This window comes from Amblyomma americanum, chromosome 2 (genome assembly GCF_052857255.1).
Source record: "Amblyomma americanum isolate KBUSLIRL-KWMA chromosome 2, ASM5285725v1, whole genome shotgun sequence".
NCBI lineage: Eukaryota > Metazoa > Arthropoda > Arachnida > Ixodida > Ixodidae > Amblyomma > Amblyomma americanum.
The window spans coordinates 42,630,330-42,652,640 of record NC_135498.1 but is presented as its reverse complement, the minus strand read 5'-3'; the positions used below and the strand labels follow the sequence as shown (position 1 = coordinate 42,652,640).

At 47.0% G+C, this 22,311-nt stretch overlaps 1 protein-coding gene across 1 annotated transcript in view; it reads left to right on the top strand.

Annotated features, from left to right (window-relative positions):
* Window positions 1-22,311, top strand: part of LOC144119656 (uncharacterized) — a 591,617-nt gene that overhangs the window by 507,885 nt on the left and 61,421 nt on the right. The window contains exons 4-7 of the mRNA XM_077652222.1: window positions 10,197-10,648; window positions 11,224-11,475; window positions 13,283-13,511; window positions 13,587-13,873. Coding sequence (XP_077508348.1) covers window positions 10,197-10,648; window positions 11,224-11,475; window positions 13,283-13,511; window positions 13,587-13,873 — 1,220 coding nt within the window. The remainder of the gene's footprint in view (window positions 1-10,196; window positions 10,649-11,223; window positions 11,476-13,282; window positions 13,512-13,586; window positions 13,874-22,311) is intronic.

The following is a 22,311-nucleotide window of genomic DNA, read 5'->3' as shown; positions in this document are numbered from 1 at the left end:
TGCCTCTTAACACGTTTTCGCCGCAATCCTTTCAAATTTTCTGATCTTCACGGTTGCATGTCTCTATCTTTCATCACTTCAAGTTTTTATTGCCTTTAATTGTTCAACATATTCTTTTCCCGTTTATAGGCTCCGTATAGTTATCTTTTTTGCGTTCGTCCCCAGCTTTTCTCTTGTTTATATCGGAACCATTTCTTACAAAATAAACAAAAGCAAAACTTTCAACATCGACTTCCGAGGCACCGTCCGCAGTGAACCCTTACAAAAATTTCTTTAGACAGTCTATAGACTGTCTATTGATTTCTGTCTATGAAGTCTATAGACTCGCTATAGACAGACCCTAAAGAACAGTCTATAGGCAATACAAATTCTATAGAAACTTTATAGACAATCTATAGATTTATGGCCATACACTTTTAGTAGACTTTTGTCTATAGAGAGTCTATAGACTATGAGTAGACAAAAAGAAATATCTATAGGAGGGCAATACAGTCTAGAAGAAGTCCATAGACTGTCTATAGACCATTTTTGTAAGGGAATGCAGCACACAAGCACCATTATACCATCAGACTTCGAACGAAAGAAACCAAGAGCGGGCTGTGTGTGTATGGTCGTTGCCCGTGGTCGACTGACACTTCTATATACTTTTCCGAGTGCCATAAATGGTGGACGTGGTTCAAATTAAGTTTTCTCACCCCCCACATTTCTTCCACGTCTACGCTACATGGCCGACAGACGTACGGCCCCTCTCTATTGTTCTCCTTCCGCCTGAGACCGCGATGGAGCCAGTGCCAGCGGTGGAAAAAATTTAATAAACGACCGAACCTCGCGATAAAAACGACAGAAAGATGCACATAAGCCATTAGAGCATTCTTGGAAAATTGGCGCAGTTCGGATGAAAGGAAGAAGGCAAAGAAAATAGGAAAGAAAAAGGCTGTTAGCCCTCCGCCCGCCTGCCTGCCTCTCGTTTGGTCAGACCCATCTGACAATGTCGTCCTCATTCACGCACCAGCGCGCACCAGACTTTATTCTTAGTCGCGGTTACAGCAGCTCGAAAGCAAGAAAATTCTTCGGCAAAGTGGGCTGACTGTCTTAGCACCGAGTTCCTTCCGAAGTCTTCCGCAGTGATTGCACGTCCTCTGTGTGTCTGTATGTGCCCCCCGGTCCCCTTGGGCTCGCTAGTTCCTGGCGTTAAACTTTTTCCCCTTTACCTGTATTCTTTAAATCTAAAAACTCGTTTCAAGTTCGCTGCGGTGTGACCTGTCCGCTCGATAGAGCTTTCTTTTTTTTTTTTAGCGGCCAACTGCACTCTTGTTCTTCGAGCACTGTCTTTTAACAACGTCTGCCTTTGCCAGTGTGCTACTGTATATAATTTCGCTAGATGAATGAGTTGAGGGGTAGAGGGGGAAAGAAGGGACACTGTCACCCAACTTCGAAGTCGTACTTCCTGCTGGAGCAGCTTAGCTCATTCATTTTCATTTCGTCTTTCCTTTTTATTTATTTGTTTTAACCCTGACTACGGGTCCGCTTGTTTCCAAATAGAAAGAATGCATAGTATGCGAAGAAAGAATAGTGTCTTCTTCCCATTGCATCGATTTTCGATAGTGAGGCAGTAAATTTTGCGGCCTTCTAATTGCATGTCTATTATTTGCGAAAAAGGTCATATTTGTTGTTTCTGGCTTTCTGGATCACACTCGAAATGTTATGTCATCAAGTAGAAAGGTAGTAAACTGAACGAAAGCCACTTGTTTTAGGCATAGATTTTTTTTTAACTGCACCGCGATTTTTTCAGTAATGCTGCTGCTCAACGGATCTGTATAAAAGAGTTCATGGCCTTGTATTATGGACGCGCACAATGTACGTTTTTCCTATTTGCCGTTGGGCTTCTCCTAAGATAACAATTTTCTGCTTTCGTGGATAGATTCGCCTTCTTTTAAATTGTTATTCATAACTGCAGAGGTCTTGTTTTTTAATTGGTTCAGCTGGCAACTTTATTAAGCGCGTTGGGTGAGCACGAAAACTTGACGAAGTAAAAGTTCGCGGACTATATAGAGTGTCGTCAGTATGAGGAAGAATGAATAAAGTACGGCGGATAGCACTGACTGGGGACAGGCGTAGATACCTCGTCAGCCTAATTGCCGGTTACTTTGTGCTTCTAGTAGACCTACGTCACGGTTGGTGTTGTTATTTTTCTTTCTGCGAAGTTCTGAAATTCCCACTTTATCGAAGCTCTTTTTTCGTCAAATAAAATAAAGTGTGTCCTTTAAACCGAAGGCTCTTAACCAAGTGTCACCTTTCTACCTTACCTGTGTTTGAACACTTTCCAGTGAAAGGAACGAAAGTTGAGGCACAGACTGGTTGCAGAAGACGGTGAGGTGACCCCCTTCCACAGTCAGTTGTCGCATCACTCCTTTACCTGTTGCTCCCCGAAGCTTGTCTCGCATGAAATTGTCGATTGTCCTTTTCTTCCCGTCATCCCCATCGCCTCTGTACACACATACCCACTGTTACTAAACACTCCGACTTGCATCATCAATACGCGCCGCCCCAGCTTTCATTAAGACTCCCATTACCATAGGGGTAAATGTCCGTTCTTCCTCTAATTCGTTTTGTTATCGTGAAGAGCCCTCACATGTCCGAGAGGTCATTGTCTCCTAAACGCGTATCGAGAGGCGCCTGACGTGTCTACGAAGACGTCTAATAAATGTACTGACTTTTCCGGGGGCTTAGCCGAAGGAATCCTGTCGGCGAGGTTGGCAAGTGTCTTTGCAGTGGAAAGCTCCTCTCTTTTGCTTTATAACTCATTTTTCCCCGTTTCCTTTTCTCATAGTGCTACCATCGTTATTTTCCTTAACATCTCTACCACGGTGACTAACTTCCCAGATACGCGAACGCTATAACCCACTACACGGGCCGTTCTTTTTCCGACCCACCCTGCAGCGTTAGTTTAGCGACGGTGCCAGCGCCTGCCAGTGTGCGCCTGCGAGCGGTCAGGGGGATTTGTACGCGCCTTATTAGATTAGGGAGCGCACTCGAGCAGCAAAGGGGAGACGCGGGGGAGGGCACGGCAGTGACGACTGCGGCGACGACCACGACAACGAGGGCAACGTCGGGAAGGCGGTCATCCACGAAGCCTCGTTTGCGAGGGTTGCTCGGCGAGAACGCATAAAACAGAAACGAGTAATAAAAACTCAGATAAAAGAAAAAAAGAGCGGTGCGTGTTCCTTGCTTTTTTTTTCTCTGCAGACAGCGTACCCTCGCTATAGACAGACACGACGCACCTCTTCGAAAAGAGGAATGGGAGAAGGCACTACAGGAGGGATTTCAGAACAGAAAAAAATAAACGAGAACGATTCGGTGACTTGTGTGTGAAGTTCAAGGTTTCAAACGCCACGTCCCCACGACAACCCCCTCTAAGTCGCTTGCAATTAAGTCAACTTACGAGACCCAGCCCAGTTCGCCAAGCAAAATGGTGTAGACTTATGCGTGACTCCTAAGAAACCGTGACCGGAGCGCTGCCGTGCACTTTGATTGTTCTGTTCCGATGCTTGCTTTTTAATTCCTGCTCGTCTTTCTTTCTCCTTCGCTCTCTCTCTTCTACATCTTCCTTCTCCGCTCGCGCTTGAGTGATTAGCAGCAGCGCAGAAAAGAGGCGTGCGCTATAGAGCTACTGCAACGATGACTCTGCTCGGGGAGGACATAGTGCTGCCCCGGAATCGGGACTGCAGAAAAGAAGGAAAAAGCCCGAGGGAAAAGAAAGGACGAGGGGAGAGAATGAGGACGGAAGGGAAGCAGGGACGTAAAAGCGGACGTGCTCCAGACCCGCGACGCGTTTTCCCGGAGGTGCAATTAGAAGTCATCGCTCACTGGCTGGTCGCAACGCCAATTTGTACCCCGGACGCCGCTCTTACTCGCCGACCGTCCATTCCCCTGCCACTGGTTTCCGCTTTACCGCCTGCCGCGCCTCCCTGTGTTCACTTGAAAATTTAATTTGAACGGGCGCCGCTACTTCCACTTCTTCTTCGTCTCCTTCTCGGGGCATGCAAAGCAGTGGCGCGGGATATGCTTTCTTTGGAGCGCAAACAGCTGGCTTTCTTCGCCCAAATCTTCTCATAACCTCCTTCCCGCTTTACCCTTCTGCTTTTTGTATCATTATTTTATATTTTATTATATTTCTCCATTCCTTCCCGGCAGTTCCCAACGTGCGCAACTTTTCCTCGTGAACATGCTTGTATGGTTACCTACATCTTTTTTTCCCCCCGGCCACCACGCCTCTTTAATTCTGCTTTTCAGTTGATCTTACAATGTGTCGTTAAAGAGTATCTCCTCTTTTCCTGAATTTTTGTATTGTGATCTTTAATTCCTTGCTTGTGTTCTCTACAACCGTTCTCTGCAGCGTATTCGAGCTAAGACAATGGCAGGCGTCCCAATGGGCCCCATTGTTTAAGACACTCGTTGGCTTCGCCGCAGAATCCGTGAGTGCGTTGGTGTAAAGTGGTGGGACCAACTTTCGAGGCGCTAATGATTCGCCTTGGGAAAGCAAGGCGTGAATAATGTTTCATTCAAATTGATGAAGGTAGGGGAGATCTTCGCTTTTCGTCTTTGGGTTTACTTTTTCTGTCAGATCACTCGCCCTTCTGCATTGTACCCAAATAGAATCAAGGCCTATGTTACCCAGTCTCTATGGTTAAATTTATGTCGCACAAACGTCTCAGTTAGTCTTGTAAAATTTTCTTGTTCTTTATTTTTTTTTTGCAGCCCTCTTACATGGTGTGTTGATTATTTCACTACAGGGAACTTTTTTTCCTTCCTTTAGTGTGTCTTTCGATTATATGTGCCGCTTTGTGAGCGTCTCCAGCGCCCAATTACAGTGCCTGGAACTTATGGACGAAGCCTCCATTTCCAACCGTCGAAATAAAAAAACAAAAACAAAAATGAAACAATTCACCAACGGCCGCGAATCCTTGGTGGGCTCGCCCACATTTATAATTCGATTACTTATGTCTCTTTCGCAGCTCCGGTTTTCCTAAAACATTTTATTGGCTCTCAATAAAGGTATTGAAAAGTATTTTTCTCGTTCTCAAGAAAAGATATCCTTTTGTCGGCTAGAAACGGTTCCCGACAGATGGACGGTGATGTCTAGCTACTGTTTAGGTTGTAAAAAAAAAGTACCTCTTGTTAATTATCGACTTTGTACGACTCTTTTCAACTGCGAACCGTGGCACTTGCAGTATTTAAGCTAGCATCAGATGCTCTCCTCTTGTCGCCGTTCTATTGTTTCCTTTTTATTCGTCTGTTCGAAAACGTTAGGCCTCGCATCTCAAGACATTCCAGCCGTCATATGTTTTGCTGTCGACGGGATTTCAAGCAGATTCAGAAGAACAGGCGCTTCTTTTGTGTCCTCTCAACTTTCGCCCTGCTTTCGTTTTGTGTGCTGTTATTCCCCCGTGATAGTGGATGCGCTAGAAGCAGCTGCTCTCCGCATCCCCCGTGGTTATTCCTTCTCTTCCTATTTCTTCTACATGGTTCTCTTTCACTCCGTGTCCCCATAAGGAAGCATGGGGAAACGGCCGCGACAGCGCCTCACAGCGGCTTCTGGCGTCGTCCTCTCAACCAAGATGACCTCCCCCCCCCCCCCCCCCCCCACACACACACACACACCCTCAGCTCAATGGAGCGCGAAACAAGCGCGACTCGATTGCATGGGAAAAAAACCGACGTAATATCGCGAAAACACCGGAAGAGCCTTGGAATTTTTTATCCCCTCCTTTTCAGCTCTGTCTCTCTCTCTCTCTCTCTCGTTTCTCTTGGCATCTCTCTTGTCGCCTTTGCCTGCGCTTTTATTTCAGGGCACCTCACACCTTTCTGTCCTATTGCTTTTGTTCCACTATGTGACAAGCCCGTCTCGGAGCTTTTGAACATGTCCTCTTCCTTCAGATCCATTCGTTGCTTCCACATGTTGTTCTCGCTTGGACGCAGAAATGTTTCCCGAGTCTCTCAGCGTCTCTTTCACTGACTAGTCCATCTAGAGCGATTTTTTGTGCTTGGTAATAGTTTCTTTCGTACTTCGCAAGAATGTCCTTCCCCTCCCCCCCTCAACCTCGCCCGCTTTTGTGCCAGATGTAGCGAATAGCTTTGCTTTGTTTGGATTTGTACCGTCGCTTTTTTCCCCCCTGTTTTGGTTGCCGGTGCTGTCCAATCGCTCAGATTTACCAGGCTATGTCGGTCCACGCGCCATGGCACGCCAGACATGTCTCTTATACGCCGTGCATTAAACTTTAACTCGGGTATACAACTCCCCCCCCCCCCCTCCCCCTTCTTTTTGCCTGTCCACTTTGTACTCTAGACTTGCATTCTGCAGTTTCTATTCTCTTCAGCACCTATTGCCTTTGCAAAAACTTTGTCGGAATTTTCCACGTGAAATTTGGTGAGGTCACTTCTTTTTCCGATACAGCACGTAGAATATCAACGCTTCTTTTTAAAAAAAAAAAACGGAACAATTGATATGAGCTTATTCCAACCGACCTGGAAGATGTTTTGCTTCAGACGGATGGAGAAAAATAATGAAAGTGAAATGGAAAACGGTCAAAGTGCAGCTGCAGTTTGTCTAAAAATATCCAGTCATGGTAGTGAATTTCTGTCAAACACAATACCCTAATAATGAAAGAGAAAAGTTTCCGATACCAAACTTTTGAAAAGCAAAACATTTTTCATGCACCCTTAGTCGAAATGGTGTGAAACATTGCCCTCCATAGTACGCAAGGCACCACTTAATATGTTTAATATGTGCAAACTTCTTTCCTTGAAAACACACATGGCCCAATCTCATTGAGTAGGAGTGCGCGAACCGATTTGGATACCAATTTAATAATTACATGATTATTCGCTATTTGTACGAACATTCGTAAGAAACGAATATTCATGCGAAACAACTAAGTGTTAGTGGCGGCGCTATATCACACAGAGTTAAAGCTGTAGCTTTCGAAAGAAGCAACGCCGATCTTCACACGCAGCACAAAGTGAGTATATCAACAATGTGACCGTCACGTTCCGCGCGTCGGGAAATTACCTTCTGTCAGCGAGAAAACTGCGACATCTCAGTTGATGAGAAGCACGAGTGTGGTTGTCATGGCCTCCGATATCCGGCATTGAGGCAGTGTTCGCTGAACCTGGCTGAACCCTGGTGCGTTGTCCAGTCTTGGAGGTCATATGTCTGAGCAACTTGAAGGCCGCCACAAGAAGGAACCGCATAGGCGGCGCTGGGAGCGCAGATCAATTGCTGCACTGTGATTTGCGACGTCAGAGTGGACCCTGTTTTTTGAAGCAGTCGGCGCAAAACACTACGTGTGCCCGATTCGAGAACATCGTGTCACTTATCCTAAAGTTGTTCGAATCATTTAGATCGTATTCGACTTATCTCGAATATTTTTTTTAATGTGCCCTATTTGCTTCCTTCATCGCATCGAATAGGAGAATTTTCAATTCGATGTTCGCACACCCCTATCATTAATGACTCATCTAACATCCCAATTGTCGGATGTTAGTTGAATTCTTTCTTTAAACTTTCGAGAACTGTTGACCTTTCTATCACTTGAGTTGTGAGAGAACTTCGAATTTCTGTTGATAAATCGTTAATTCTAAGGTGTGGCAGCAGGTATGTACAGTCTAACATGGTTATAACAAAGCTAAAAGGGCCCGGTGATTACTTCGTTATAGCCATTGCTTCGATAAAGCCCGTGCTGACAGAGCTTCAAGGGGAATCGCCAATACTTCGTCATATCTGTTATTTTGTTTTAAACTTTTTCGTTATAACGAGGCTCAACTGTAGCACCCTAAAGTCTGGGCGCTTAGGTAGCACAGCCTTAGAGATTTTTTTCTTTTATTTTTAGTGGAGGAGAGCGGTCAGTTTGACCAGCTATCACTGATCGGCTACTTCAGGCTTCAGAGGAACATTTCTTTCCTCGGAATCAGCGGCTTGTGCAGTTAGCCTCCAAACACTTCACTAATTTTGTGACAATGGACTTGCTCAATATTAAGTTCAGTGCTGCAGTTTCAAATGTCGTGATAGTCTTAGGCACGCTTTTTCAGAAATCTGTTATTGCTTGTGCATTGCGATAAAACACTGGACATATATTCATTCTGCCGTGCTTAACTTAGCAATAACACAAAGGATTCTAATTTTCTAACCATGAAACTTGACGCTCTAATTGTTGTCGTACTGACGGTCATGAAAAATGGCCCCTGTAGAGTTTAATAGCGATAACGTGTGGTAGAGTCCATGAAGGTAACTAACCGTCCTTTGTTAAGCACATACCTGGCTCCATTAACTAGACCTTAGTCTGAAATTTTGCAGCTTCGGATCTTTATCTTGGAGAAAAGCCCGCCGTTAATGAGGCGTCCCAGTCACGGTTCAAGGGCAAGTGTATTGCATCTTCTCATCTCTGGACCATTGAGCTCATCATTTTGCAGTGTAGCCTAAACATAAAACGACATATGAGTGATGAGACACTGCTCACTAACCACTACCATTGTTTAACGCTTGATCTCAGTGTTCAGAAACGTAATGTTGGCGGTGTGTAACTGCCTGAATTTACTGTCCGCGTTTGTCTTTCCTGATCGATGCTTTCGATTGGTGGGTGATGATCTGTGGAGAGATGTTGCACGGCTCACTGGATGCGTGTCTTTCCACATTATCGCGCCCGCACACTTGGCGAAACCGTAGATTGCAATGGTCGGCGCAGCTCAGTCGTAATTGTGGTGAATATGCAGACAAGGTATTGAGAATTTCGTAACAAATGACAGCACAAAACGGGGGTAAAGAGGACCAAAGAACATGGCACCAGAGGCAAACTAAACTTCACAAGAAACCTAACTGTAAAACAGTTAAAGTCTTCGCACGGGCACATGAGGCGGTAAAAATAATTTTTTTCAGTATTTTTCACCCCCTAATTCATCCGTTCAGCGTTTACACAGTCACTAGAACGCAGTTATATTTCTCACGCTATGAGGCGCCAACTACTAGGCCTACAGCAACGACTGTCATACGCCGCCTACATCCGGGTAATAGTGAAGGCACTCCCTAATTTGATTCGTATTCATCACCAACGAGGAGAAATGCATCCCGTCCCGTCGACATTCTTCTCAACCATTAATTTTCAAATAACCTAAGTGATATTCTCCATTAATTATATTCCTTGCTTTGGTTTCAACGAGACGCACTTAATACATCTGCCCACCTGGTGTGACTTTTGAGCTCCATATGCATTTACTCGCTGCTTTTTGTTCCGCCCTCACCACTTTCTTTTTTGACCAACAGTTCAACTGTATCTCGGACGCGGGATCGAATTGACGCCGCCGATACCGCAGTTTTATGGACGAAAAATTTGAACGCTCAAGAGCTGTGTCGTCTCAGTAATCTTTAAAGAGCCCCAAGTGGTCAATTTAACGAGGAGCCTTCCAGTAGGCCACCTCTCATAGCCCACTTGCCGCATCAGGACGACAAGCCTTACATACCACCTGCCTACCAACATCTTCCCTCACCTCTGACCTCCGCCCCTCCTCCTAACTTTTTTTCCTCGAAGCACGGGCGGTTATTCACATGTGTATTTATATCTTTACTCGCTTGCTGGCCGGCCGCCATAATGGGATGACCTTGCAAATATTTCTATGTAGGCTAATCTGAGGTTATATGTCCTCCATTTCCTGGAGAAACAACCATGTCCAAAATTCTCGGGGGAAGTTTGAAAATTGGAAAATTGTACGACACTGCTATGGACTGAAGGTAATGGTTCATTTTTCTGATATGTATCAATATCTTTCTTTAGAGTGTTTCCATCGATCACATCAAATATTTAAAATTTCCATAGAAAACCAATGGGAAACACTTTCGACGATAACAAAAAGTTAATAGAAACAAAAATCCAAGTGTACCGTTGGGTGATCTGCGGTCATATTGAATTTTATAGTGGAGCCTTTTATTATATGAAAAAATTGCGTTCATAAAAGGTTTCGCGCTCAAAACTGCTTTTGTCCAGAATTGCTAGGGTGTGGTCCACAGAGAACATCACTGAACAAGACATCCCAAGCACTGGTCTTCGTTTTTGTGCGTGCTCTTTCTGCAGAGATTCTCATGATAAGTTACCAACAAGCCCGTGTACCTTAACCATGCCCCGTTCTCTACACTTGTATCTGCGCAGAGCGAATGCCGTGACTCGGTGACGCCGTCGCCCCGTCCGGCCATGATGGTGGACGGGCAGACGAGACGACGCACTCCCTCTGCCGAGGGACCCCCGCGCGGGGTCGCGGGCGGCGGCATGGGCTCCCCAGACGGCTCGCCGACGGTCACCGACCACCGGCACCACCACCACCCCCACCACCACCAGCACGAGCTGCCCAAGCGGGAGCCCTCCCCCACGCTCTCGCTGCCGCCGTCGGCCCAGCAGCCGCCCCCACCGGGCGGCGGCAGCCCGCAGCCACCGGCGTCGCCGGCACCCACGGACTCCGGCACGCCGCCGCCCTCGAGCGCCGCAGCCGCTAGTGCCGGCCGCTCGCGCTGGCTCAAGCTGCGCACCACGGTCCAGCTGTCCGGAGCCATCAGCCACATACAGAAGAAGCCCCCCCTCAAGAGGGAGGACTCGTTCCTCAAAAGGTGACCCTCCTCCCCCCCCCCCTTCTTCTAAGTGGCCATGGCGTCTATTAAAGGACCCGCAGCGTCCGGAATAAGGATTTCAGATGCCCCGAATTTTGCTCAGTCAGAAAGAGTTGAGATGTAACTGATGATGGAAGCCAACTTACAGGCTCTGTGGTACGTAACAATCCAGTATGCGAGGAGAAATGGTAGCTGTAACGTTAATAGACAGGAAGGCAGCAGACCGGGTTAGGGAGCAAACTCGCGATAATAGTATCCTAGCTGAACCAAGCAGAAATTTGTGCGGGCAGGGCGCCTAATGCGGAGAACACACGGCCGATGGTTCCTAAGAATAACACAGTGGGTTTCAAGAGAAGTGAAACGCAGCTGGAGGCGGCAGGGACTGTGGTAGGTATATAAGGTTATGAAATGGGGATATGAGGATAAGCGACAGCCTGCGCAGGACAGGGTTTATTGCAGATAAAGCGGGGAGGGTGGGAAGGGGTATTTTTGCCTGCAGTGCATGTCATATCGATTGATGGTGATGATGATTCCTAAGATTATGCGCTGGTTTAGTACAACGACGTCTCCCCCAGGTTCTCGACACGCCACATCGGCGAGCCTCGCACGGCGGGCAGCGACTCGGCGACGTCGCCGGCCACCGAGTCGCGGCCGCGCTTCTTCTCCCGGCCCAACTGCGAGCGCCTGCTGATGGGCGTCATCAATCCGGACGAGAACGCGCTCTTCGTCTGGCTCTGGATCCTCACCTGGTGCGTGCTGTACAACGCCTGGGCGCTCATCCTCCGCCAGACGTTCACCGAGCTGCAGACCTCCTCCGTGCATCTCTGGTCAGTCTCCCTTCCACTCACTGCACGTACTACGCTTTCCCCCTCCTCTTTGTACACGCACACAGCAATCTCTTCTCTAGCTGGCGAGGGTGGATGTTTGGGCGTGTCTATATTTCATAACAGGAAGTAGTAGCGCTAAAGAGATGATTGAGATAGTTGCTGTATCTGCCTCCTTTGGCTTTGTGTTCTCTGTGTTACAGCTCTTTAAAGCTGCGAAGGCGCTTTTTTAGTTCTTGAAGGACTCAGAATTGAGCTCAAGGTTGTGAACTTTCAGTGTGTGCCCTGCGGATCCTGTTAGTAATGGCCTACGTAGACGTGGAAAAGTGATATCCCTTTCCTCCCTCCCCTTCCTATCTCTCGCTTCGTTCCCCTTCCCACGTGTATGGTAGCATAATGGGCGTCGCCTAGATAACCTCTCTGCATTTCCGTTCATTCTTCTGTCTCTCTCTTTCGGGCTACAACCTACAGTAAATCTTTCCTCTCCCTTTCTCCTTATTTTTATTTAGATGTTATGAAAAAAAATCATGGCCCTCGCTATTTGACACCAGCTACGCCTTTTCTCTATTATAACGAACGCATAACAAAAAATGGTTATATACCCATGAAGTGTTACCATATGCTCCTTCTTTTCAATCACTCCCCTTCTTTAATGAAACATCTAGTTTTTTTGTTTATGATTTTCTGCTGATCATGAACCACAAGGATAGGGCAGAGCTTTGAAGGCAACGCCGCTCCACCAGCGTCGATCGTGGAACAAATCATTCTACTAGAGAGACTGGAAGCATTCACGTACACAAAGCAATCGGCGGATTCAGAAGTCACCGACTATTTTCGTATCGCACAGAGCATGCACAAACGCATTAAGAAAGTTTAAAGATTTTACGAAAATTAGCTCCTTCTTTTTCTAGAAAAAGCAGTCTGTACTGTGTGCTCAGATGAGTATTCCAATCTTTGCTCGAGTGTCTTAAACTACCATTTTTTCCAATAAAACTTCAGGCACAGTAGTTGCTCTTCAAGACGTAAAGATTCTACCATGCGTCAGCTGCCAAGCATGTGTTTGGCTTCCCTCTTGTTTATGCTGTAATCCCACATATTTGACGCGCCTCTTCCTATACTAAACTTCAGGGGAAGGTTTGCAACAAGTAAAAAAAATGCCTGAAGAACTTATGAACAACGCACTGACCAAATAGAAAACCAAATACACAGAACGCTTCGATTATTCAAGAGAATCGTTCCCGAAACGCGGATGATTTTTTTTTACTAACTTCTCCGTGGTATTTTTCGACGCACTGTTAATTTTCTCAAAATTCTTCCCGATAAGATGAGCTTTCGTTCACCTCTCGACTCCGTGCCTATGTGGTGCATTCGCCACTTCGCCAAGGCTGCAATGGCTGCAGTTCTTAGTGCATGATGAGTTGCCACTGAGCCAAGTGGAGCGCAATGCTTATTTAGTTCTTGCGCATTGTCAACGCAATCTTTTGATGCAAAACAACAGCACCGTGTCGTTTGTTAATGTGTCTTTGCCGCATTATTTGTAATACTGCAGTGAAGCCGATTCTACGAAGCTTGAATTTTGTAGTTTCGGCACTGATGTGTCCGAGCTAAACTTGCATATTTTTAAACCAATAAAAGTAACCGCCGCACTCTTCGATTTATTTATTTATTTATTTATTTATTGATTGATTGATTGATTGATTGATTGATTGATTGATTGATTGATTGATTGATTGATTGATTGATTGATTGATTGATTGATTGATTGATTGATTGATTGATTGATTGATTGATTGATTGATTTTCCCCACAGGTTCGTGGCTGACAGCTTCGCCGACCTGGTGTACCTGCTGGACATCGTGGTGCAATTCCGCACCGGCTACCTGGAGCAGGGGCTCATGGTGTGCGAGGCCCGCAAGTTGGCGGGTCATTACATGCGCTCCAAGCCTTTCCTCATGGACCTGCTCGCGCTCACGCCGCTCGACCTGCTCCAGTTCCAGATCGGCATCGCACCTCTTCTCCGCTTTCCGCGCTTCATCAAGGTATTGTATTCTTGGTACCCTTACGCTCTCTAAGAACGTTGGCGGTGATGTCTCACAGCCGCGTCCCCCCCGCAGGTGTACCGCTGCTACCGGTTCTACTACATGGTGGAGTCTCGGACCATCTACCCGAACCTGTGGCGCGTGGTGAACCTGATCCACATCCTGCTGCTGCTGTCCCACTGGTTCGGCTGCTTCTACTACATGCTGTCCGAGTTCGAGAACTACGACGGCGACTGGACGTACCACAAGCCGGACTCCCCCGAATGGAAGGCCCTGGGCCGGAAGTACCTCGCGTCACTGTACTGGTCCACGCTCACGCTCACCACCATCGGGGATCTGGTCACGCCCAGCTCCAACTTGCAGTGCGTACATCTCTCTCCTCTTCTCATCGGGAGGGTTTTTATTTCTCTTTTTTGTTATTGTTGTTGTTGTGAGGACGCCTATCCACGCAGCCCACGCGGCAACTGAACACCATCCCGCGAACTCCTCCCATGCCAACTACTCCGATCCTGGAAGAGCAAGGCCGCTGTATATTCAATGCTATGGCCACTTTTCGTGCTTGAGCCGCCGCGGTGGCTGAGTGGTTATGGCACTCGGCTGCTGACCCGAAAGACGCGGGTTCGATCCCGACCACGGCGGTCGAATTTCGATGGAGGCGAAATTCTAGAGGCCCGTGTACAGTGCGATGACAGTGCGCGTTAAAGAAGCCCAGGTTGCCGAAATTTCCGGAGCCCTTCACTACGGCGTCTCTCATACCCTGAGTCGCTTTGGGACGTTAAACCCCCATAAACTAAACCAAACTTTTCGTGGCTCACGTAACCCGTATGCTGAGCCACCATCATACCCACCCAAAAGTCTATAGCCTCATCAGTCCGCCTACTGAACTCCACGACTCCAACGTGGATTGGTTGTTAAAAAACAGTTATCTCCTCTCTCCCCCGCGGTTTGTCCCTCATGCGTGCAAACCCGCTCACTGAGCTCGACAACACGAGGCACTACGGCCTTGTTTTAAAAACTTGGCCGATAGAAAGAAAAAGAAGTGCATTATTCTAACTGCTTTAACGGCAAAAAGCACCGTGCGAATGTTTGAAACATGTAGTGTATCAAACGAGTGTGCCTAATTTTGCGGGCGCGACAGCAGTCCGCTTTTTTGTGTTCAAAGCAGGGAACACTGATATCGCTCCTTAACGTCTGCTCTAGACTGCAAAAAAAAAACTTGGCAGACAGAGTGCGCATCTGAGAATAACGAGCATCCCTGCTTAAAAACGATTTCATCTACTTCCCTCACTTCGTCACCTTGATAAGACGAGTTCTTTGCTACAGTGCCGGAAGAATCATCATTTTCCTGCAAAATAAAAGCGAGCATTAGCTCATAATCTTAGAACGTTAGGACCGTTCCAGTTTTGCGTACAGTCTTGGTCAAAAGTCTTAAGGCCACAGCGTCCCACTGCAGCGAAATTAATGTTCCTAGAATTCTCCGTGTAGCGGGATCATTCAAAACACAAGTCAAGCAGGAAGCTTTGCTACAGCAAGAAGAAACCTTCTAGTTGAATTTCAAGGTGATTTGGTCTTTAAAAGTGCCGTAACGGCTCTGTTATGCGGGTGAATCGAAAAGCCTTTGGCGTTAAGACTTTTGACCAAGACTGTACGTTTGAGATTATGGTTTTCACTTAGTTCCAGAATGACTCTCCAGTACATTGTAGATTTCTTTTGCAATAGTTTTATTCATAGAGTAGTCCTGTATGCCTCGTCATGGTAGCGCTGCCTTGAGGTACCAATTTTCACCAGTTCTTCAGAACATTCGCCGGATTTAAGTACTAGAAGACACAACGTCCTCACCGTTAAGAAACATCGGCGTTCAAAATATGGCTACAGCCACCGCTGTCGGCCGTATTGACAAGCTTTCGCCAGGGAACCGATGGCAAAGTTTTGTCATGAAGCCACAATTTTTTGTTGGTTTGTTGTGATAGAAAAATAAAGCCTTGACTTTCATCGAAGACTTTGAGAAATGGTATTTTCTAGCAGGCTATTTAGGCGAAGTATAAGCAAAAACGGAGCAGACGAAATCACCAACAATCGTCTGCGCGGATGCCCATGGCGTGGCTAGCTTTCCCGGCCTAAGATAGGAGAGCTATATTTCACGCGGACTTATCCGGATAGAAAGCAGACATTGAAACACTACTTACCACATCTCACAACTTCTAGTGTAATAAAGGTTATGAACGCGAGGCTACAGCCTCCAGAAGTGTGCAGTCGGCTCGCGAGCGCATGGGAACAGCACAGTTTTAGAAACCACCAACTGATCCTAATATTTTCTACCGCATTGCAAAAACCTAACATTTCAGATGGAATGTAGACGATCCCAAATAACAGGGCTAGCAAAGGCGAGCGCTTACCTGTGTCCTTGCTCCTACTCGTTATTGCCGCTACAGCGCTATCCTGTTTGCTTACGATAATGAGCGAATTTGTCCAATAAGAATTCTTCTAGCGTGTAATCTGGATAGCTCGGCGCTTATCAATTCCAGTAGCTAGCTTTCTTCTTTTACTACAAACATAAAGTGAACAAAATACCTTTTCACGGATTTATTAATCGCTTAGTCAATATCCAGGGCCCCAAAGCGTGAAAAGGGAGACAAATATTTGCATCCCTTCGCGCATGCGAGTTACAACAGCCACAGCTTACCGCCCGCCAATATTTAAATATGCAATAAACTAAACGAACACGTTGCTGCAATGAAGCAGCCAAATTAGGTACGCGAAACACATGCTTTCTTTTATCTTAATCTATCCTTGTGATTATTACCTGTGACGTATTAGTTTCAGATCGTTATCGCAACAGTATTGCGGAGTGCACTTTTTCTGCTTGTTCGCTGAATACCAAGTTCTCCCCGACAGTAAATGGACTCAACCTCACCTTATTGGAGTTCAAAGTCAGTTTTGTGTCACTGAAGCTGAAGAGGCGGAAAATGAGGTTTCTCATTGTTTATTACCCCGCCGCGGTGGCTCAGTGTTTAGGGCGCTCGACTACTGATCCGGAGTTCCCGGGTTCGAACCCGACCGCGGCGGCTGCGTTTTTATGGAGGCAAAACGCTAAGGCGCCCGTGTGCTGTGCGATGTCAGTGCACGTTAAAGATCCCCAGGTGGTCGAAATTATTCCGGAGCCCTCCACTATGGCACCTCTTATTCCTTTCTTCTTTCACTCCCTCCTTTATCCCTTCCCTTACGGCGCGGTTCAGGTGTCCAAAGATATATTAGACAGATACTGCGCCATTTTCTTTCTCCAAAAACCAATTATTATTATTATTATTGTTTATTACTCGTCTCGTTTATTTTGGAGAACGTAGGCTCAAACATGACACTCGTTCTGTTAACTGGAAGAATGTTTCTTCAATTTTGCTTTACTATTGCATATTTCTTCCACTTCATAAAGACATAGGCAAGGACTGCACAGGACATATGCTTGTAGGGTCTAGTGTTCCTGCCCCCAAGTTGCGCTAAAAACAACCCCAAAATATATACGCTCACTTATCTCAAAAACGTGTACATTATTCAAGTTTCTTTATCAGGATATTTTTATTATCGGCCGGTTAAGAACTGCACCAAGCTGCCTTTGCTTTGCGGATATGTCGCTTGCATGTGTTAGCAGCATAGAGCCTCACTAAAGAGTTGTTTAAAACCAGCAATTCATTTAGTAGTGTAATGTACCGCTCCTAAAAGTTCACACAGTTCCTCACCATCGTTCCATCTAGCTTTTTTGCTTTCTTTTCACTGTACCACCTCAGTTTCTTCATTTAGGCTTTTTTTTTTCTTCAGCATTGACAAACGGGAAACAGCGCCATCAAAATTTCATTCTTTGTGCGGGTGTTCGCGCTCTGGCCACAATTTTTTCATCCGACACTTGATCTGTCCTGCGAACAAATAAAATAAAACGCCTGCGTAAGTGTAATGCATTCGCGCCGAGAAACTTTGTGCAAGGAAACGCAATGACAAAAAGAGGTTCACGACGCAAAAAATCTGCTCGAAAAAGAGGTCAATTCTTGTTCTGCGGCAGCGAACTTGTCGCAATTTCGGCGCCCGACATTCGTGAACCTCATCCCTGTCTCTTTCGGCTCATAATTCATACCGCGCGTCATAAAACTTCTCCTCGCCTACTCGAGAAATTTCATAGCAGGAGCCATCTAGTAAAAGCAAGCGTACGAACAGGAAATATTTACACGCTAAAAGAGAGAGCGTACTTATTCGCCGACCTCAAGCACCGGTTCTCCAGAGCAGAGTGACGACGCGCAGGATTCGTTGAAAAAAAGAACAAAAAAGAAAGAAATTTCGGGTGACCTGGCGGGGAATGTGGAGAAAGCATCTGCGCACGGCTGGTCGTTCATCAAACGCGCAATATTTCGGGCCCTTGAAAGCCGAGGCCCGATAGCAGCGGGCGCTCTCACGCACACACACCCGCGCCGGTTGGAACACGACCAAGTGCCGGCTTCATTGCATCCGCACTGGCAGTGTCAGCAGAAACGAGAACCTTTCAAAAGTCATATCAGGTTCCGCAGCCTTCTGTCTGCTGCTGTTCCTTTCTCCCGCTAGCTATCGGAGCTGGATCCAGACAGCTCGTTTCGTAACGCATTTATATGCCGAACCACTCGCAATAGCTTGTCCGGTGGATGCTGTCGAGCATGGCACATGCGATCGCTGCATTGTTCTTTAACGTCATGCCCTTAATGTTACGCGACAGCTGATAAGAGAGCCATCGTAGCGGTGAGAGCTTGTCGGCTAGCTAATGTGAGGCATTTTCACTGCTCCGAACATTCCGACGGCGATTCCAACGTCCCGTTATAGAGCACTCAACGCACATCTTTTCCTCTCTTTTCTTTCTCCGTATTGCACCCTAACACCATAAAACCAGGGACCACATTATCAAGGCTAGGCGGACTCGATTACTAGATACGCCGTCGCGTATGGTTGGCTGTTGTGTACTGGCCAAAAAACAACCGGCGGCCGGTAACAAAAACTTCATACGTGAGGGCAGCGATGTTGTCACCGACATCACCCGTACATTTCGAAAGGCAGCGCGGCTCTCGTGAGGCAGCGAGCAACAGCCTTTTTTTATCCTTGCAGCTCGCGGTTATATAGTACTTTATGCGGCGCTGCTACGCTCATTAGAAGGCATCGTTCTGGGGGAAAGCAAAGACAACAGAAAAAAGAGACATTTACAAGGAACACAGACCCCAGCTAGGGAAAGAGGGCAACAACAACAACGGGAGAGTTCACGCTACATTACATAATGCTCCCGGAAACTGCACCCTACATCACCCTCGTCCCCCCCCCCCCCTTATTTTTCAGCTCCTTGGTGCGCAGCGTATTCGTCTAGCCGTGATTTATGTCCCCGCTATCATCGCTCCCACCCCGTTTTGGGGAAATGCGTGCGCTCCGTCTCCCGTGTACGCATCCGGCGAGCGGCGCCAGGCTGGTGTCTTGCGAAATGTTTCGGAGGCGCTACTCTCCCGACAGATGGTACACTCTGCTCGCGAAGGGGGGGACACAGCGTTACTTCAGCACGTCAAGTGGGCGACCCCGTGCGTCGCAAACGAGAGCGCCATCATAGCAGCTCCCGCCTCTTGCGAGCGCAATTCGAAGCTCGTGGGCCGGCTTAGCGGGTGTGCCTGTCGGCGATCATGCGTTCGTTCTAGCGCATGTGTGTGTGTGTGTGTGTGTGTGTGTGTGTGTGTGTGTGTGTGTGTGTGTGTGTGTGTGTGTGTGTGTGTGTGTGTGTGTGTGTGTGTGTGTGTGTGTGTGTGTGTGTGTGTGTGTGTGTGTGCGTGTGCGTGTGCGTGTGCGTGTGTGTGTGCGTGCGTGTGCGTGTGCGTGTGCGTGTGTGTGTGTGTGTGTGTGTGTGTGTGTGTGTGTGTGTGTGTGTGTGTGTGTGTGTGTGTGTGTGTGTAAAACATTTCAATGCAGGAGTGGCGTGTGCGCACTAGGAAAAGCTGCAGTGGCAGCAGTGCGTTTATATTGCCACGGGCTCCACTTTTCTCGCTCGAGGGTTACTGCATTACGGCAATCTGTCATGGTAACGAAGGAGTGTTATGGCCATTTCACGTTCTCATCCTGAAGCTTAATGACCGTTTTCTACGCTTTTGAGGTTATTAGAAGTTAATCTGCCCATGAAAGAAGCAGTTTTATCAAGGGGAAGGAATTCATACTAGGACACGACGCCTGGTTAAAAAATTAGTGATGCAGTTTTTAGAGGAAAATGAAAGAATGGAGTTCATTAAAAAGATTTCATTGACACTGCTGCACTCCGGCTATAGACACGCTGTTACAGAGGGCTCCTAGATTTTTCATACTTTAGGTAGCATACATAGGAACATTAAAATTTCGGAAAGCGGTAACAAATATGAACACAATTGCAATGCAAGTTGTGAAGACTATACAAATCAGACTTGAACAAAGCGTATTTTACTATAGGATAACAGAAATACAAGATATAATGCAACGTTATAATACAGAGCTTTTAATCGCCGCGTTGACTCTGTGGTTATGGCACTCGGCTGCTGACCCGAAAGACGTGGGTTCGATCCCGGCAGCGGCGGTTGAATTTCGATGGAGGAGAAATTCTAGAGGCGCGTGTACTGTCAGTGTGCTGTCAGTGCACGTTAAAGAACTGCAGGTGGTCGAAATTTTCGGAGCCCTTCACTACGGCGTCTCCCATAGCCTGAGTCGCTTTGGGACGTTAAATCCCCAGGAACTACAAATACAGAGCTTAAAAACAGTTTTACCGAAGTAGCTGCCGTGAGGCGATTTTCCCGGTCATCGGATATGAGGAAATTGAGTAGGGGTTGCCAGCACAGCTTCTCAAGAAATGTCCAATCGTAATTTGCAGGATGGGTCAGATTTTTTTACGAGATGCATATTGCGAGCCGTTAAATATATTGAGATGTTCTGAATATTCATTGTACGTTTTTATAATGCATGAGACTGCGTTATTGGTGATGCTTCTGGTGATGCGGAAGAGCCTGTAAAAAACAGTCAGATACATCTCAAGACTGAAGACGCTTCTCGCCGTCAAGGGACCCACTTCTGAACTATGGCGTGGGCCGAGGCTCATGATCTTACTAGCGTGACAATGCAGAAAGTGGCCGGTGAAAGGGGATTGTCCCCTCCCTACATAGTCGGGGATAATCCCCCCTATGCATTTCCAAGCTAGCTGGTTCATGATAATCAGCCGACGCCATTGGCTGGAGTGGAGTCCTTTGTCAGGGAAAATTCGCTTCGTTCTTGAGTTGTATCCGACTATACTTGTGAGTTTGTGTGTGATACAGCATTATGTAGCACAGCAGCTCCGGGCAGTCAGTGACACCCTGAAAGTTCAAAAAGAAATATTAGATTGGCTTTTGTGAGCGTAATCTCCAAGGACTCTATGACAGGTAAGCTATGAAGGTAGAAGGAAGTCAGCTTGCCCTTCTAGAACAACTGTGTTTAGTTATGGCGAGGAAGTGCGACTGAACTTGATCTATGCGACCTCTGTTAGACTGGCAAATGCTGTTCCATGTCACCGACGCGTGATCCAATAGTGGGCGACATAAAGAACAATAAAGTTTTATAAAGGTCTCTGGACTTCTAAACTTTTCGGAGGCGCGACACTGCATTCCTGGACATGCTGTTTGTTTCGCAGGAAAGCCAAGCAAAGAGTCAGAAACAGTAAACATGGTCCCGTATTGCACTCTGGCAATGAAGCAGGTCTCTAAGCAAGTATTCGGCATGCGTTCTGGTTCTACTAATACTAATCTACTATCGGGCCCAAAAGTAACGTACCTTCCCCCCCCCCCCCCCCACCTCAAGCTTCTGAACCTTGCCGCAGGTTTTGCGGTATGTTTCGAAACTTGTAGGGGAGGGGTTAGAACTTTTTTCCCTGATAGTACAAATTTACGTAGGGAATACCAGGCATCGCCCATACGACACATTTTCTTAAGCCTTTGATATTGATACATTATTGTCTGCACTACGCGACAGCCTATGGCAACTAATAAAACCCCCGCGATTCGCGAAACTCCCTTTCCTCAAGAACTCTTACTGCGTAAGCAGTACTAGTTCTACAATGTGAAAATGGCGGCGCCCTTCTGCAGGCTCGAAAAGTGAAGCCTCTACTTTCCAGAAGCTCCGCCGACCAGCAACTACACTGCTTCCCACCCACCGCTACCATCGATCCAACTCCCGCCCACCCGCCCAATTCACCTATCTTTACTCTGCACAAAGCCGCTGTGGTGGCTCAGTGTTTACGATGCTCGGCTGTTGACACGGAAGACACGGGTTCGGCCCTGGCCGTAGTGGTCGAATTTCCTTAGAGGCGAAATGCTAGAGGCCCGTGTGCTGTGCCATATAAGTGCACGGTAAAGAACCCCAGGTGGCCGAAATTATTCAGAGCCCTCCACTACGGCGTTCCTCACAGCATTAGTCACTTTGGGATGTTAAACCCCCATAAACCATAAACCATTTTAACGAATTCGAGCAGTGATTGCCTCGCGGCATCTCTACCGTGTGCGGGTTTGCTCACGCGTAGATCGAATCCGCAAAAGCTGCCTCTCTTTGGTCTGTAAACTGAAGTCGAGAAATGAGTTTTGCCGTACAAGGAACGACGCCTTAGTCGACTGCGCTCGGCGTCGGTCTCGACTGCGGACATTCCACAGATGGCGCCATCGAGCACTGAACCGAGGCCAGTGCTGAAAACGTGTTGCGAAAAACCAGCCCTGTTTTTATTTTATACATGTACAATTTTCTCGTGCTCATTTTCTAAACATTTCCACTG